A 16,061-nucleotide genomic window follows, 5' to 3' on the forward strand; every position below is an offset into this window, starting at 1 on the left:
ACTATGAACTAGTTACAATAATAATCAAAAATTAAATTTTAAAATTTTAGAATATTCAATGATTTTGTGCCCCGATGTTACTCAGTCCTCTTCAAAGTTGAGTACATTTTCAGATTATTGCTAATGGCGGAAATCTTTAAACCGCAGGGCTTCTTGTTTACATTAGTATCACTATAGAGACAGAGCTGTATATCCCTAAACTTCGTCCGACTTTGTGTAAACTGTGGAACTCATCGGAATACTTGGCGTCTTTGACTTCATCTGACTTGTGTGAATCGTGCGTCTTGTTAAGAAATTGACGTCGAAATTATTCGACTCTGTTTAAATGGGAGTCGGGAAACTTGACATAATGAAAAAGGGCGCAATACTTTACACGAAAGTGAATGAAAAACGACCAACTTCAAATGAATATTTTTTTTATTCATAAAAAATATATATATTTCAGAAAAGAATAGTTTTCATCTCCTTTATAATTTAACAAAAGACAACAAATAAAATAAGCCTAAAAAATATTGAAATTATACCGATAATGTCCCAACTAATAATATCATTTTCTAACAAAACTAAAAAACTGGGTATAAATAACGTTCCACTTCGTCATAAGTCGTCAGATAAATCTTGGTAATTTTCTTACCATAAAAAAGAAAGCTCGTTCCCAGATTCTCCAATCATGCAATAAAGGCTCGTTACCAGTTTACTGCATTTTGTGCTATGGCGCAAATCTTTAATTTTGTAAAAGTGCGCAGGCACGCTAAAATTGCGAGCTTTTTGCGCTACAGGAAAAATGCAATCAAATGCAAACGAGTCTTTAAAAAGCTGTTGCAGAAAATAGTCATCAATTACCAAACTTGCGCCAATCCGCTCTAAAAACATTTTGATAAACTCTTTCTTTAAGAGCAATACTAGAAATGAAGTTATTTTTAGTCATCCTTTTAAAACGAGACTTGGCTTAAACCTTATCCGTGAGTCAGTTTTATCATAAACCACACCACAGGCGCATGTCATGTGCATCTAGTGAATTATATACACTATCTGTTATTATATTTTTTATACTACACTATACATCACTATGTGAAATTATACCGAAATAAAATTCCGATTTTCCGTAAAGTAAATCATGCATTCATGTGTCAATATCTGATAAATAACCTTCAAAGAAATAAATAATCACTCTTTTCACATAAACAATAATTAGCTTTTTAACAGCTGTCACAACGCTATTCTAACGCCCTCAATTTAATCCCACCCACTTTATTCTCACATTAAGATAGCAACTAAACATCTTATATTCGAAAGCAATCTTCGTTGTCAACAATATGAGATAGTTTTAAATAGACGTCTGTACCTAAGCCATGCATTGGTACCAAATTCAAGCTGCCGCCCAAGAAATCCGCGTATGCCAGAGACGACGGTAAGCCAAATCCATATCCGGACAGAGTACCGCAATGTGAATTAGAATTGGCTGCCTTCATAAACCCTTCGAACGCACAGCCATGCTCCTGTAAATAGCGTTCGTCGTCCTCCTCTTTGGTAGTTGAAAAGGAGTACTTAAATATTTCTTCTAGTTGTGCATCCGATATCCCTCCCCCGCGGTCGGAAATTCTATAATGATAATTGTTGGTTATTCTCAAGACAAGATTCTGTCACAACACGCAAAAACTCTATGACTGCCTACGAGAACAACCTTTACATTTCAGTAATTTCTCATTCTGTGATTTTTTCAGTTGTGATATCACTAAGCTTTTAAAATCGTCGCGACATTGCTCAATATCGCCATCCTGTTTGCATCTAACGCTCTTATAAAAATACTAGTCGTTAGCCCGCCTGTCGCAGCAAAGTCGATAAAAATATATGGTATTTGTTATTTGCAGCTTGAAAATTTCGTGTAACCCGCTTTTGACCGACAGATAAAATACGGCTGATATCATTATTGAGAAGGCGACAGAAGTATCTACGAAAAAACGAAAAAATGTAATTTGAATTTTTACCTAATGATCAGGTGCGTTGGGTTGTTGCATATTGTAATCTCTATGGGTGGAATTTCTGACGGTTTTTCAATATGTTTCAACACAGTGGCCCTAAACAGAAAGTTAGTCCACACAAAAGTAAATATGTTTAAGCTTCGAAGTTTTTAAAAATCTTTCATTAAGTAATTCAGTAATCCGATTGCCGTTAATAAAGGAATAAGCGTTTTACTTACTTCATTGCATTCTTAATCAGTTCTTGCAAAATATATTCCATCGGTGCCGGTATATGTGCAAATCTTGCCTTCGTGTGACCGGACACGAAAACTGTCGGTGCGTAACTATATGTTTTTTCACATAAATTCTTGCAGTTGTAAACACACTTCTCCACGATACTTTTTGGCGACATGTTAACGCATATCACACCAATGTAACCAGCCTAAATGTGACAACATTTCCAGTCTAGTTATAGTTCTATACACGTATTTTTATAAACAATTATAGTATGGTGATGTTAGATAAAGGAACAATCCATGTTTTTAGTCGAGGTTTTAAAAATTACACGCAATCAGCTTCCGTTTAAGATTTAGAAAAAAAACTTAATATATTTTAACATTTCTCGCAGTGTTTTTGAATAATTTTCTAAACTGCTCGATTTTCTAATAAGCAACAGATTTAGCAAACTTTTTTATCAATTTTGCAGGCATTTTTCTTACCAACTCAAGTATCAGGTCAAAAGTAAAGTTGCTTTAAAAAAGATTGTAGTTGAAATAAACATAACAGCTAAGTAAACCTTTGTAAAGATTTATATAAACTCGAAGGAGAAGAGCAGATATAAAAAATCTCTGTCATTATATTAACCAAAAAACATCCAAGTACAAGCGAAACACTCCTACGTACCTTTTCAAGTCTCAAACCCAAATGATGCTCAGCAAGAAGGCGAATACCTAACCTCGACTTTAACGTTCTCTCAGTGAGAGAACCAAGAAGTTCGTACTAAAAAAGAAAAGTATAACTCCCAATATTTTATTAAAAACATCCGGGAGAAGAAATAGGATTCAAAAATTGCAAAAATGATACTTTGTAGGAGTATTAGCAAGAGTATACCACATACGGGAATTTGGTGTTTGACTTCGTGAAAAGCTTTGGCCAATGACGTCACAACACCAGTGTGGTCATTAAGCAACTGACTAAGTAAGGTGCTGTACTTCTTCTCATCATCCAATGTTTTTATCTGAAGGACAACAAACAAGTGAAGACATTGTACACTACTTCGCTTACAGATTTTTATAAAAATTCGGCATTTATACTCGACGAGTAAACTACCCGAGTAAACTTAAATTCAAACTTGTTTCAAATTTGGCCACAATATAGATATATCATAGTGAAAAGAAGAGCAGCAGTTCGAAGATCGCAACCACATGTAAATAAGAACGCTGTTGCTATCTAAGTAACATGTGCAGCATCACTTGGCCATTCTGCAGCCGATTGGTCATTTCGAGAAATAGTAAAAAAACGTCTATTTTTACAAACATTTTCTCCAGGATTGTATTTACAAATTCTTTGCAAGAAAACAGGAATAATGCAACAGAGTGACCCCATTGAGTGGGATACTGCATATTGTAAGAGTCACATCAACAACCATATACTTATGAATTTGCAAATCTTTCACTCGTTAAAATAAAAGTCGATAAAAACTTTAAAAGCACCAAGACCGTTCACATTATCGTGCACGGCGTGGTAGTCAGTAAATTTATGATACATTCTAAAACGACGGTCCGTTTTATATTCTCTTTAACAACAAATGACGTAACACTTAAAAAAAACATACATACTTTTGGGAACGTCGTGAGTTTATGAAAAGCGCGAAGATATAATTCGTACTAAAAGAAAAGAAAGATTTTGACTAACATTTGACCTGTAAATAGCGAAAGTCAAGCATGGAATCGACATGTAGCCATTATCTGCAGATGGTCGCTATGTACAGGTTTATATGATTAAATCTCAATTATGAAACGGATGAATGGTGACGTCCTTACCACACTTTGAAGGGTTGGATTTATCGCAACAACGTAGGGCAAACTTTGAAAGTCTTTCACACGACGAGCAATTCTCCGAGGTAACTCTTCCTGCAGAAACTGTGAACTTTTCTAGAAAAGACAAACGACTTAGTCACTTAGTATGACATTATCGAGTTAAGTGGTACAGTGTGTCGAGGGGTTACCGGAAACATTGTATACTATAGAGACATTTGCATATTACACTTGCGGGGATCTGAAACTGTAATCCTTGTTCACTTCAGGTACTGCCCGTCTTGCAAAAAGGGTTGGCGCAACGTTATCAACAAACAAAACCCTTGATTTAATAATTTCTTCTGCCTATTTATGACTATGTAGATCTTTTATCCGGATCTATTCCTGACTATGTAAGCATCAATAGGCTAAATGTCTCATTGAGCCCTAGGTTCATTACCACCGACCAATTCATAAGCAACTTATAGCAAAATGTTAAAAATTTCAATAGTTAAAAATTTTACTAGCAGGTCAGAAGCTACGTATAAAAAGAGAGAATTCTTACCAGTAAGTGAGAACCATTGTTTGATTTCCCTGCAAACATTAATTGCGTTGGCGTAAGTTCTCTTAATGGCTAAAACAACACGGTGGAAAAATCAACTACTTTTTTCTTTTTTCTTAATATTACTTTACACTGATATCTTCATCAATGTACTGGACACAAGATCTTATAACTACAACACAGCCACAACTTATCGCAAACAAATTAAAAAACTAATAATGGCAGATAGGCACATGATCTTTTATCATCAATAGTATTTAATTCCAGCTTTCATGCATTCAATTAGATACGACAAGAGAAATTGCGCCGTGGTTCTACATTACAATATAAGTTTTATTTTAAAACTTATAATGTAACGTTCCCTGCCTGCCTGTGAGCCAAAGATAGTAAGTGCTCGTGACATCCACAGGCGAGCTGTAGAAAGTTATATAAAATTTTCCTATTTGTGAACAAGCCTATGACTGAAAGAAAAAACAATGGAATTTAAAGTAAACGTAGAACTATCGTAGAACTTCACAGTTAATCTAAAAGCCATAAATTCCTGCGCAAAATTGATGATAGAGAAATAAGAATTAAGGAGAATTCATGGAGAATAGCTAAGAATCTCTAAGTGTAGTGGTCCCCTGTACAGAGAACAAAGTATAACCACTACTCACCCTTGAAGCTTCTTTATCTATCGCCTGTTGATTGTAGTATGCCCATTTCTTTTCAAGGCCGTATTCCACCTTTCCTGTGCTTTCCAGTCGGCTTAGAAGCATGCGAGGTAACACATTGCGCACAAGGAGTCGAGCTCCAAAAGTCGTACTGGGAAGCATCCTGAAAAAAAAGTAATCGAAGAGAAATATACAGCTATATCAACATCAAAATGGATATCCAGAACAATAAACAAACAGAAAAAAAAATCATGAACTTTGAACTATGACATTCAATTGTGTATAGCATACAGATGGAAAAAAAAAACCTTTTTTAATTAATTTTAACTTAACAATAAAAGATTCTTTTGTATCTCTAGTCATTTGCATAATATTAATTCATGGTGATTCAAGCCAGTTAAAAAACAAAATTATTATCATCCATTTAATCTTATCTTCAAAATCTATAGAATTGCAAACAGCTATAGCTGACAGAAAATTTCTATTGGTATTTGTTCATAGAAGAAAAGTGCAGTGTAAAACGTGGTTTGCAAATATTTGTCATAGTAGTCGAACAAATACACAATGTTTTTTACAAGCATGATATTAACTAATGTCATCACGCAAGAAATATTTCAGTCTTACCAAACATAAATAACATTTTAAAACTTAAAATCTATATATTAATACGCCTTGTGTGTGTGTGCGCACGGTGAGGCCACGTCACACAAATCACAGGTCACTTTCTTACGACGTGGCGTTACGCTAAAATTTACCAAGTTAAAGAAAACGCAAATCAGGGGGTTACTATATAAATATTTAATTCTCTTTTCTTATTTTTTTTTTAAAATAAAACTCTTTTTCCTTACTCATTAAAATTAATTTTTATTTTAATTTCAAATGGTTTTATTTGTTTTTTTGTTGTAAAAGCCCGCTGGTCGTTTAAGATAGAATAATTAAATTTTACCCCCGGTTTACCATGTGCGCGCCGTATCTCACGGAAACAAAGTTTATTAACTGAAAAATGAAAACCGAAGCGAAGAAAGTTGTCTCTTTTTCAAAGTAATCCTGAAAAAAGTTATTTCAAACAAGGTTTACTCATCACGAGGTTAGATTAAAGCTTATTTGTTTCTTCTATCTTTTTTGTGTTCTGGGACCGAAGTTGCTTTCTTTTAAAAAAACTATCAAATTCGAATGATAATTCGAATCTAAGAAGTAAACAAAACAGAAGTAAACAAAACTGTTGTCATTGTAGAGCGACTGTTGATGTCGAGCGAGAATAAAAAAAGTTTATGTTGTTGCCAGAAATATTTGTTATAAAGAAGAAAGACGTACGATAATATAACGTCAAAAAGAGAACTGATTGGAAATGTATCAGACAATTGTAGCTAGCTATACATTTTCAATTTGTTTTCTTTGGGATGAAGCGAAGTTTAATAATCGAAGTAAAAAACTGATTGGTCTTTTATCCAGAGACGCTAGCTAACTGAGAAAGCCAAAGAAAGGCAGGTGTGTTGTTTAGTTTATCTGGTAAAGAGATAAGTTTAGGTGTGTAACGTTTTTTTTTAACCGTTTTGACTTTCAGAGCTCAGCTTTTCCTTTAAATTTTTAGTTCCTTGTTGAGTCTTGAGCGTAAATGCGTTTTCTTTTGACACAATTTTTATAAGAATCTATAATGTAAAGCGACGTTTTTAAGTCGTTTACACGCTTCCAGCTAAACTTTCCCTTTAATATGAAGTTAAATATGTTTTGTCTTTAGCCTGAACATATTTAACATTTTTTGTAAGAATATACTCTAAACAATGGGTCAGAATATCCTAAGAATATGTCTAAGCTTGGTTGTTTCTTTTAATATAAAAATTTGTATGACTGAACCTTTTTCTCTCCAAAACAATGGGCAAGTACACCAGGGAAAGCTAAGAACATGAAGGCCGAAACGGGGAAAAAAAACGCTATTCTTATAAAATACAGCGTGTATATAATAGAGAAGAGTTTATATAAAATGTAGAAAGTATTTTTTCGTTGTTACTGTTTTTAACGCTGCGAAGTGGTTGATGTCGTTATAATAAACCTTAATGTAAACAAAGTTAAATCAATGTTTACATTTGTTACGTTACCGTGTAAAATAATATTCGATTCTTCAATTCGAAAACACTGCATTGTTATCATGCACTGCACGTTTGCGCATTGGGAAGGTTGCTATATGCAATAGACTAAATAGCTAATTTGGTATGATGCATTAGAATCTGTACGTTGTGGAAACTTTGCAATAACCTTATTTGTGTGACTTATCGATTTTTTCTAATGTCTGGTATACCATTTTCCCTTTTATGTTTCGGGTATGGCAAAGCAAGTATATAGTTTTAACAGATTTGTTAGCCACCTTCGATTTTGTTAAACTTTTTGCATTTTTATTTGTTGCTGGACATTGTTCTGTTTCAGCGGGTACAAATATAATGCAGATTGTGAGCAACTTCAATCCCAGGGTTTTTTTCTCTTTTATTTTTTTTTTTTATTGCTGCACATATTTATTTTTTTGGACGTTTTGTTCTAGTGGTTATAAACTAGAATAATACAAATTGTGACTTTTAAAAATTCATATTACTGTGTTGTATGTTTTCGTTTGGTATCCCTTACATCGGTTTAATGAGAGATTCAGTGGATTCCCCCACGGGTATTCAGCTAGTCTTATATATTAATTTCCTTGCGTGAGTAAAACTGTGAGTCCACGACACGGAAATCACGGGTCACTTTCTTATGACGTGGCTGTACGCTTAAATTTAACTAAAAAGATTAGGGATGTACTTCATAGAAATCGCACATAAGGTGTAAATATATAACCCACTGCTAATAACGATATAAATATATATACCCTTATGCCAAAAAACTCTATGTTAGCATATATATATAGGTATCGCTACATATGAAACGGTATTAGATATTCACAAAGCATACGGACTGTTAAATGAAGTTCCTAGCATAAAACGGAAATTGTGTTTACGAAAAAGATGGCTGTTCTTTTTGAGTATTCTCTACTCTTTCATTCAAATAAATCTTTAAAAAAACATTTGAAGAAGAGCATGGTTTTATAAATTACTCATAGCAAGGTTCTGTAAGGTTTTTTCATGTTTTATTTTCAGTTTTGATTATATTATTGTTGCCAGACATGTTTTATAGCTAGCATCATAAAAAGCCAACCACCACCAACAACTGGCTAGCTAGCTAGGAATATATATATATATGTAGCCATGTTCTTTATACCTAGCTAAGTCTCCAGTTTATATTTAAGTGACTAGCTATTAGCTGCTGTAGCTAGCTAATGCTAGCTTTAAACTAAAGATTCCCAGTATATATATTCCCACAAAACCCATCACACGTTATTAACCCTGAAAATTTTAAACATTTTCCTGGTTTTTTTTGGTTTGCGAAGTTCTTTTCCTCCAAATTTTCTGAAAATAAAGTTCAGAAATTACTTATTTTTAAAATGTAAATTTAATTTGCTTCAAATTGTGGTTTTGACATTTTCATGTAAGAATTTGTGGGCAAAAACCTTAATCAGCATGCTAAAAGAACTGACTTTTCTTAATTTAGAATTACTAAACACAACCATTTTCTTACATTTAGTGTAAACTTTTGTGCGTATGGCTTATATTTAATACACCAAAAGAGCTACTTTGTTGATTTCAATTTTATACTCTTTGTAAGCTATTTTTTTCTTCTTTTTGACATTTCTGTTTTACCACTCAATTTTTACATTTTATAAGTTATTTGGAACAGAATGGTATGAAATAGACCAAAATACCTGATCTTAGTTGTTTTTAATTTACAGGCTGTATCTGTGAAACTTTAAGGGGAACATTTGGTGGAAGACAATGGCATGACATATACTGATAGAACTGATTTTTGTTGTGTTAGATGTTATATCTGAACCTTTTTGACATTTTATGTTAATTTTGCGAGGAAGGACCTTGCAAGCTTTGTTTTTCTATATTTTGTATAAATTCTTACTGGGGAGGACTCCGTGCAATATATCGAAATGACTGATCCTTCTCGATTTAAATTTGATGTGTTCTAAATCGTATATAGTTTTGGAAATTTTGTGTAAGATTTAATGGGTAAGAGCTAGATGCAAAATGTCAAAAAAACTTTTTTTGTTGAATCAGAAGCACTCCCTACAACCATTCTTTTTTTTACAGTTTGTGAAGCTTTTGTGAGGAAAGAGTGTATGCAATATTATCGAAATAACTGATTTTTGTTGCAAACTGTTTTTCATTGGCATTTTGGATTAAAATGTTGTTTTAGAGGGCATATGCAGTAGATATATGTACTGAAATAGTTAAATTTTGCAAACTTTGATTTTGTCGTTACCTCTCATTTTTTACATTTTGATTAAACTTTTGTGGGAGACCACCGGTATGCGAAGGACCAAAATAAGAGATTTTAGTATTATTTAGAATTTGTATTTTGTGTTGCAAAATTGGTGCAAAAATTGACATAAAATGAACTTATATAAAGATTGATTGCTGTTGTTTAACATGACTCATTATGACTTATATATATATTTTATGAAAATTTGTGACAGAATACTATGTGAGATTTGAAATTTTGTTTACTTTATTGATGGTAAAACAGCATGCAAATTGCTAAAAGGACTTTATTAATTTTAGGTTTAAACACCGTTATTTTGTTGGCATTTTGTCTAAAGTTTGGTGAGGAGGGACTGTATGCAATATATCAAATAATGTTTTATTGCATTATAATTTGTCCTTGCAAATCCCTTTTTTTACACCTTAGATAAAAAATTCTGTCAGAGGCACAATTTATTGTTTATTTTTCACATTGTGTGTCAACCTTTGGCAGGGTTTGCAATAAACTAACTGATTTTAACATATACAATGAGAGAGATTTGTGTTTGACATTGATCAGCTTTTTTGTATATATGTGGCGTTTTAAGTGATTTAAATTTTATGGGTGAGATGTATGTTGAAATGCTTTTGGAAACTTCTTTCCGAATAATTTTCGCATTTGTCAGATGGTCAGAGCAAGTAATTTTAGTAGATTTAGATTTTAAATGTCACATAAATACTGCAGTTGTTGAAAACCTTTAATTTTTTTGGTCATTTATATAATAATGCAGATGTAAGATGCGCACTGCTGTATTGTTTGTTTTTTGATGGACATATATCTGCTACATAAATTAAATGGAATACAGTGGATTCTTCCACGGGAAACAGCTAGTACTTAATTAAACTTGCAGAAGAGAAAGTCATAAAATTTAATGAGGCAAATAAGGCAAAGATTTGTTTTAAGGTAACTGTGGTAACACTATCACATTAATAAATTATAAATGTAACAAATATATGTATCTACTTTCTGTTTGCCACAAGAACGGTTACTTTGCATTGCAGTATGCTTTTAGTTTTTAAATTCACTGTGAAACATAAATGTAAAATAACAAGGTACAATGTGTTGAAAAAAAAAACGTCTCGTTTAATGTCAGTTTATAAAGCTGCTGCTACTTTGAATTAGTGTATTGAAACAAATACAGTAGTACAGTACTTTATTTTCCTACTTTGTGTGCATAATTCCCCCTTTTCTTTCACATGGTAATACAACAGGGGCTGGCTCTGCTACCTATAATCTCCGTGGCTCCTAGCTTTAAAAATCAGTTAAATTTACAAATCCATAAAATTATCACATCATACTTTCTTCTTTAATTTTTATACTAATTTACTATATTTCTTGGTTTTTCTAACTATCTGGTCATGTGTTTACAATCACTTTTTACCACTTAAACACAAAAATTATCTTCATCTGAGTTTCCTGTATGATTGCAAAAAATGCTTACAGTTAAACAAATATTCCAAAAAATTGTTATACAATGTTTTTAAAAGTGATTATATATTTTAAAAGAAACTAATTGCCAATCGCAACATTTTACTTTGTTCATAACGAAACTACTTTTTTTTACTCATTAAACCATACTTCCTTCCTGACTAAAGTTCACATCCTACAATTTTTTTCCTTTAGCAAACAAACGTGCTATCTGTGAACTGGTAACCATAACGAGCTTATTAAGTATAATCACCTCTATTTAAGGCAAACCTGATTACATCACATCTTTTTTTCAAATGCAAATTCTACATAAAATTTTACAAAAAACTGAACTCACCTAGTTCACATGGCTGACATGAATTGGAGATTATCAAATCTTGATAAGTTTATAAAAAAACATGTATTACAACATCTTTTTTTGAGAATTAACAGCACTATTGGGTCACAAATATCTATATAATAATACGGAGCTTCTGTCTGTGACTTTTGCAAAGTGGATAAAATTTCTTTGATAAAGTCTTATAAAACATTGCCTATAAATTTGTTCTGTAAATTAGCAAACTTTGACGTTAGAGCAATATTGACGTCAAAGGAAAGTATATTAAGATTAGTGAAGCCATTGCATTGCACTTTTAAATTTAAGGCTAAATAACTTGGAAACGGGTGGAAATAACTGATGTCATCTCCTGCGTGGGTAACTAGGGACTACCTGGGACCAATTTAGGTAAGTTTCCCAAACCTGGGTCCCTGAATCCGTTTCGGAATGGACGGGTTGATGACGTCATCAAAAAACCTTTAAACCTTGATATCTCTATGCAATCGTTTGTCAAAAGTACATAATCCTATACATTTTCTTCATCAGCGTTTTAAGATCTATACGATAAAGACAACAGGTATACGAACTTATAAAAAAAAATTCTGTCTTGATGGGGCCATTGCTGACGTCAGCAAAATTTTTAAACCCGTCCTTATATCTCATTAACAACTCATATCAAAAGCGCATGATCATATACATTTTCTTGATCATCGCTTTAATCTCTACACAATTTTTATCCTGCCTCAGTGGATTTTTCCACGGGCCTTATCGACTAGTGTAACAATAATACCCTGAAATATTATTGTGCCTTGTGCCCATTTGGACTAGATCAAACAACATAGCAAAGATTTTAACTTTTAAGAATAGTGTGTGAATAATAATTTTATTGTCAATAATATGGCAGCGTATCTGGAACTCTAGCCTTTATTTGATTTTTACAAAGGTGGTAATTAGGAGTATCTCTATTATTTGTTGTTCCTTGTACAATAATTTGTTTGTTGTTGGTGAAGATACATTTTGACCTAGGAAGGCCTTGGTTACTAGTTAACATGGATAAAGATGTAAAAGTTGGCTTAGACAATTTAATTGCATTGTAAATACACTTTAAAGAAGATAATTTTGGATAAAATGGATAAAATCCCACATATGCTAACATAATTAATTTAAAAGTTCACAAGGATATGATAAAGTCATAGATATAATTATTACATAATCTATCAATATAACACAAACAGTGAATTTTGAAACCATAATGCAAAGGAACATGCAAGTTGAAAAGGGCAAAATGGCAGACATTTTCATAATAATGAAATTATTGTTTCAGATTTTAAATCACTGTTTTAAACAGTGTACCAAGTTTCAGGCTGGCAGCAGTAATGGTTCTGTATTACCATTTTATGACAACACATTTGCAAGCTATTTTTACAAGGCACATATACTTTAGAGGAGTTATTATATTTGTCCTAATTTTGTTAACATTTTATCAAATTTTGCATTAAATAAAATAAAATTGAGTTAAGGCCGAAATACATGATCCATTCCTGATGGATGAGTCATTGGTCAAAACGGATTGTGTATTTAAAAAAAAATGATTGACCTGCCAAATTTGACCTATCTTTCATTTCAAAAAGATGGGCGTGTTCATTTTTTTTGATTAAACGGATAATCCTTCTCCATTGAAATTTCGTAAATCTATTGTCTTAAATGTTTCACGTCATGTAACACTTTCGGAATATTATGTAAAATACAGTTGAAAACAAGATAGCTACAGTGAAAAACATCAAGATAAAAGCAAGAGAAAATGGCAAAAGCAATGATTTTGAATTTTATTCTTTTTGCTTTGCCATTTGGACTCATTCTCAAAAACTAATGTTGATGTTACACCCAAATTTTCCTTCATATCACCAGTATGGATCTCTTCCTTTTTTTAAAACGCTAGCTATGATAATCACAGAGGCAGAAACCGTAGTGACTTTTGAAGCATGTTGTACGTTTAAACAGATTATGTGCACACAAGAAACCTTTCACAAAGTTTTCCCAACAGGTTATCCATTACGTTTTGACCTTCTATTTAAACGGATCGTGTATTTCAGCCCTTAGGTTTTAAAAAATTTTGTTATTCAATAACAAAATTTTTTTAAAAATTTATCTATATTATAATGCCCGTATACGTCTGTCCATCCATTCGTCTGTCTGTCACGCAAAATGGTAGCTTAGCTGCGACATACGAACCTGTGGATTTTTCCATGGGCTAACGACTAGTTTACAATAATATTGTAAATAAATTTTTGTGAAATGTAAGATTTAGATCAATGATTGTCAACAAAATTAGAATTAATTTTTGTTACAATTTTATCATTTTTGTGATTTGGAGGAAATTGTACTCAAAATACATTTGTTTAACCCACAACTATGTCAAGTTAGCAAATCACTAAATGCAACCGACAGGATTACATTGGTGTTTTTGCATGTAACTTCTTTCAAATTTTATTTGAATGGAATTTCCAGAATGTGAAATGCTTATCAATTTGCAAACAATGCAAAAAATGATAATTCTCACTTCTTCTTAACCCATAAATTATAATTATCTAATAACACCCAATGAAATGTTTACAATATCCTTAAAAGTGGTCTGATATTTTTAAACATGTCTATTATAATATAACTTGTTATACACCTGTTTTTAGGAACATGACATTTTTGGTTTCCATGTCACTAAAAGTACAATCCCTTTTAAATGAAGGAATGACACTGACATTGTAAAATGCAATGCATATAAAAACAATGGAGATCCAACTGTAGGAAAAGGCTTACAATAAGCTATCAGTAATTGGCAAGCAATGCCCTCGCACACGCAAAGCAGGCCTGGTCATGAATGGTGTGCAATCTCACGCGCACGCCATCTTTGCAATCACATTGAGCAGGTATCATTTTTAGGTGTTATTGACATGTATTTCACAACCTAGTGCCCAGGACTTTATTGTTTAATTCCTGTTAAAAATATTGAAAAATATTAAAATTAAATGTATAGATGATAATTTTCATTTTTTATCTTCTCCCCTTCAAGCAATAGGTGACTATTGAAAATATGAAAAATAAATTAAAAATGCAATTAATAAGACACCTGCAACTATCTCCTCTCCATTGCTGCATTTTATTTTATCATACACACTGTGATTGTTGAGATATAAATAGATAACAAAATTATATAAACATTAATGTTCTGTACATCGCTGTTACAGACAATTCGTGATAATTATTATGTTGTTTATTTTTATTTCGTCAATCAGAGACAGGGAAGTTAAGACTGAGAGAGTCACTAGTTCACACACTCAATTCTCGTGTTTGGGGTTCACAAGTTTAAACGTCCCCCACTTATCTTCAGCATTAAAAAACTAATAATAACAAAGAACTAAAAAAACAAACAAAAAAAGCAACCACATTATAAAATAAAATAAATAAAAAACAATAAAAAAATTAGACTCTCGTTACTTATTTTTACACAAGTCTGGAAAGACTCGGTGGACTCGCGCAATGTATTTGATGCGAGTCTGAAAAGACTTGCCCGAAATAGGGTTGGATTTTAAGCCCTATTATGAAATGATTTTCATGATTCATCATTAGCACTGTCATTGAATTTTTATTGTTATTTTTAATATTTCTGAATAGCTAGAGCAAATAAAGTTATCAAACCTTGGAGCATGCGATTAATCATGTGAGTGCACTTTCTTTTTAATAGGCCTGTTAAAATTATGCAGCATTGTTCCCTCCTCTTATCGGATTTATTCCCAGAGTTTGCTGTGAGAAAAAATGTTAAGCTAGCTTAACACAAGACTTCAAGGGCCTTATTAATTCCATTTACCATTTACACATTCACCAATATGTTACCAAAGAAGTCAGACAAATGACAATACTGATAATTTTATACTTACGCAGCATAATCTGCAGCTTTAATACATCTTTTTTCCTTTTACTACATCAGCCAGATATATACTTGTGATGGTTGCCAGTTTACCCTGAGAAAGAAAAAGCTATCTATCAAGCACCTAAACTTATTAAAAATACAGTAACCTCTTTAATTTGTTTTTCTTTAAAAAAATTGTTCAAAAATCTGACCCTGAACATTTTTATAAATTTTTAAAACAATAAGTACAAATACATATTAGGAAACAGAATAAGCAGCAACACACTATATAACAAAATATTTTTTTGAATCTGCATAAAAAAGTTAGCTTTTTAACCTATTCCTTCCCCCTATTTGTAAATGAGTGACATGTCCAATTATTATTTCCAAAAAGAATAAAGAAGATTCTTAGAAGGCTTACAACAAGGTACAATAAGTAAAGATACAATCTCTCTCTCTAAAGACAAACTTTTTAGCTAAGCTAGCTAGCTAAGGTTTTTTTTTCAGATTTATTGAGGATTTAAAAGACAAACATGTTTATCACTTTTGGGTAAGATTAATCCAGTAATTTTTAATACCGTTTGTGCCAATTTATGACGTTACAGAGGAGTATAAAAAATAGCATGAGAAGATATTTGTTTACATTTATTCCCAGGCCGTCATTCCAGATACCATCATGATACGGCCTCGTTTTAATACTAGGCCTGCCCGGTGCTGTTGTTCAAAAACAAATTCCTTTTGTGTGTTGTAAGCGCCTAAATAATTTTAAAAAAAAGTTGCTCTTTTGCTGCAAATGCAAAACATTCGCTATTAAGTATTTTTCATAACGTTTCAAA

At 32.2% G+C, this 16,061-nt stretch overlaps 1 protein-coding gene across 3 annotated transcripts; it reads right to left on the reverse strand.

Annotated features, from left to right (window-relative positions):
- Positions 1-399: 399 nt before the first annotated feature.
- On the reverse strand, positions 400-15,931 carry LOC130623859 (3-methyl-2-oxobutanoate dehydrogenase [lipoamide] kinase, mitochondrial-like). 3 transcript variants are annotated; one of them, XM_057439392.1, is made up of 11 exons: positions 15,869-15,931; positions 15,254-15,337; positions 5,195-5,354; positions 4,542-4,610; positions 4,004-4,114; positions 3,800-3,847; positions 3,079-3,198; positions 2,865-2,960; positions 2,201-2,403; positions 1,989-2,078; positions 400-1,602 (listed from the first exon to the last, which is right to left on the reverse strand). In XM_057439392.1, the coding sequence occupies exons 3-11, from the start codon at positions 5,351-5,353 to the stop codon at positions 1,284-1,286; spliced, it is 1,215 nt and encodes a 404-aa protein (XP_057295375.1). In that variant the 5' UTR covers position 5,354; positions 15,254-15,337; positions 15,869-15,931; the 3' UTR covers positions 400-1,283. The 3 variants fall into 3 exon arrangements, with proteins under 3 accessions (XP_057295375.1, XP_057295374.1, XP_057295373.1); XM_057439391.1 differs by having other exon boundaries at positions 15,804-15,911; XM_057439390.1 differs by lacking the exons at positions 15,254-15,337; positions 15,869-15,931 and adding an exon at positions 10,743-11,094.
- Between the last annotated feature and the right edge of the window lie 130 nt (positions 15,932-16,061).

The sequence above is a fragment of the Hydractinia symbiolongicarpus genome, chromosome 13, assembly GCF_029227915.1.
Source record: "Hydractinia symbiolongicarpus strain clone_291-10 chromosome 13, HSymV2.1, whole genome shotgun sequence".
Classification (NCBI taxonomy): domain Eukaryota; kingdom Metazoa; phylum Cnidaria; class Hydrozoa; order Anthoathecata; family Hydractiniidae; genus Hydractinia; species Hydractinia symbiolongicarpus.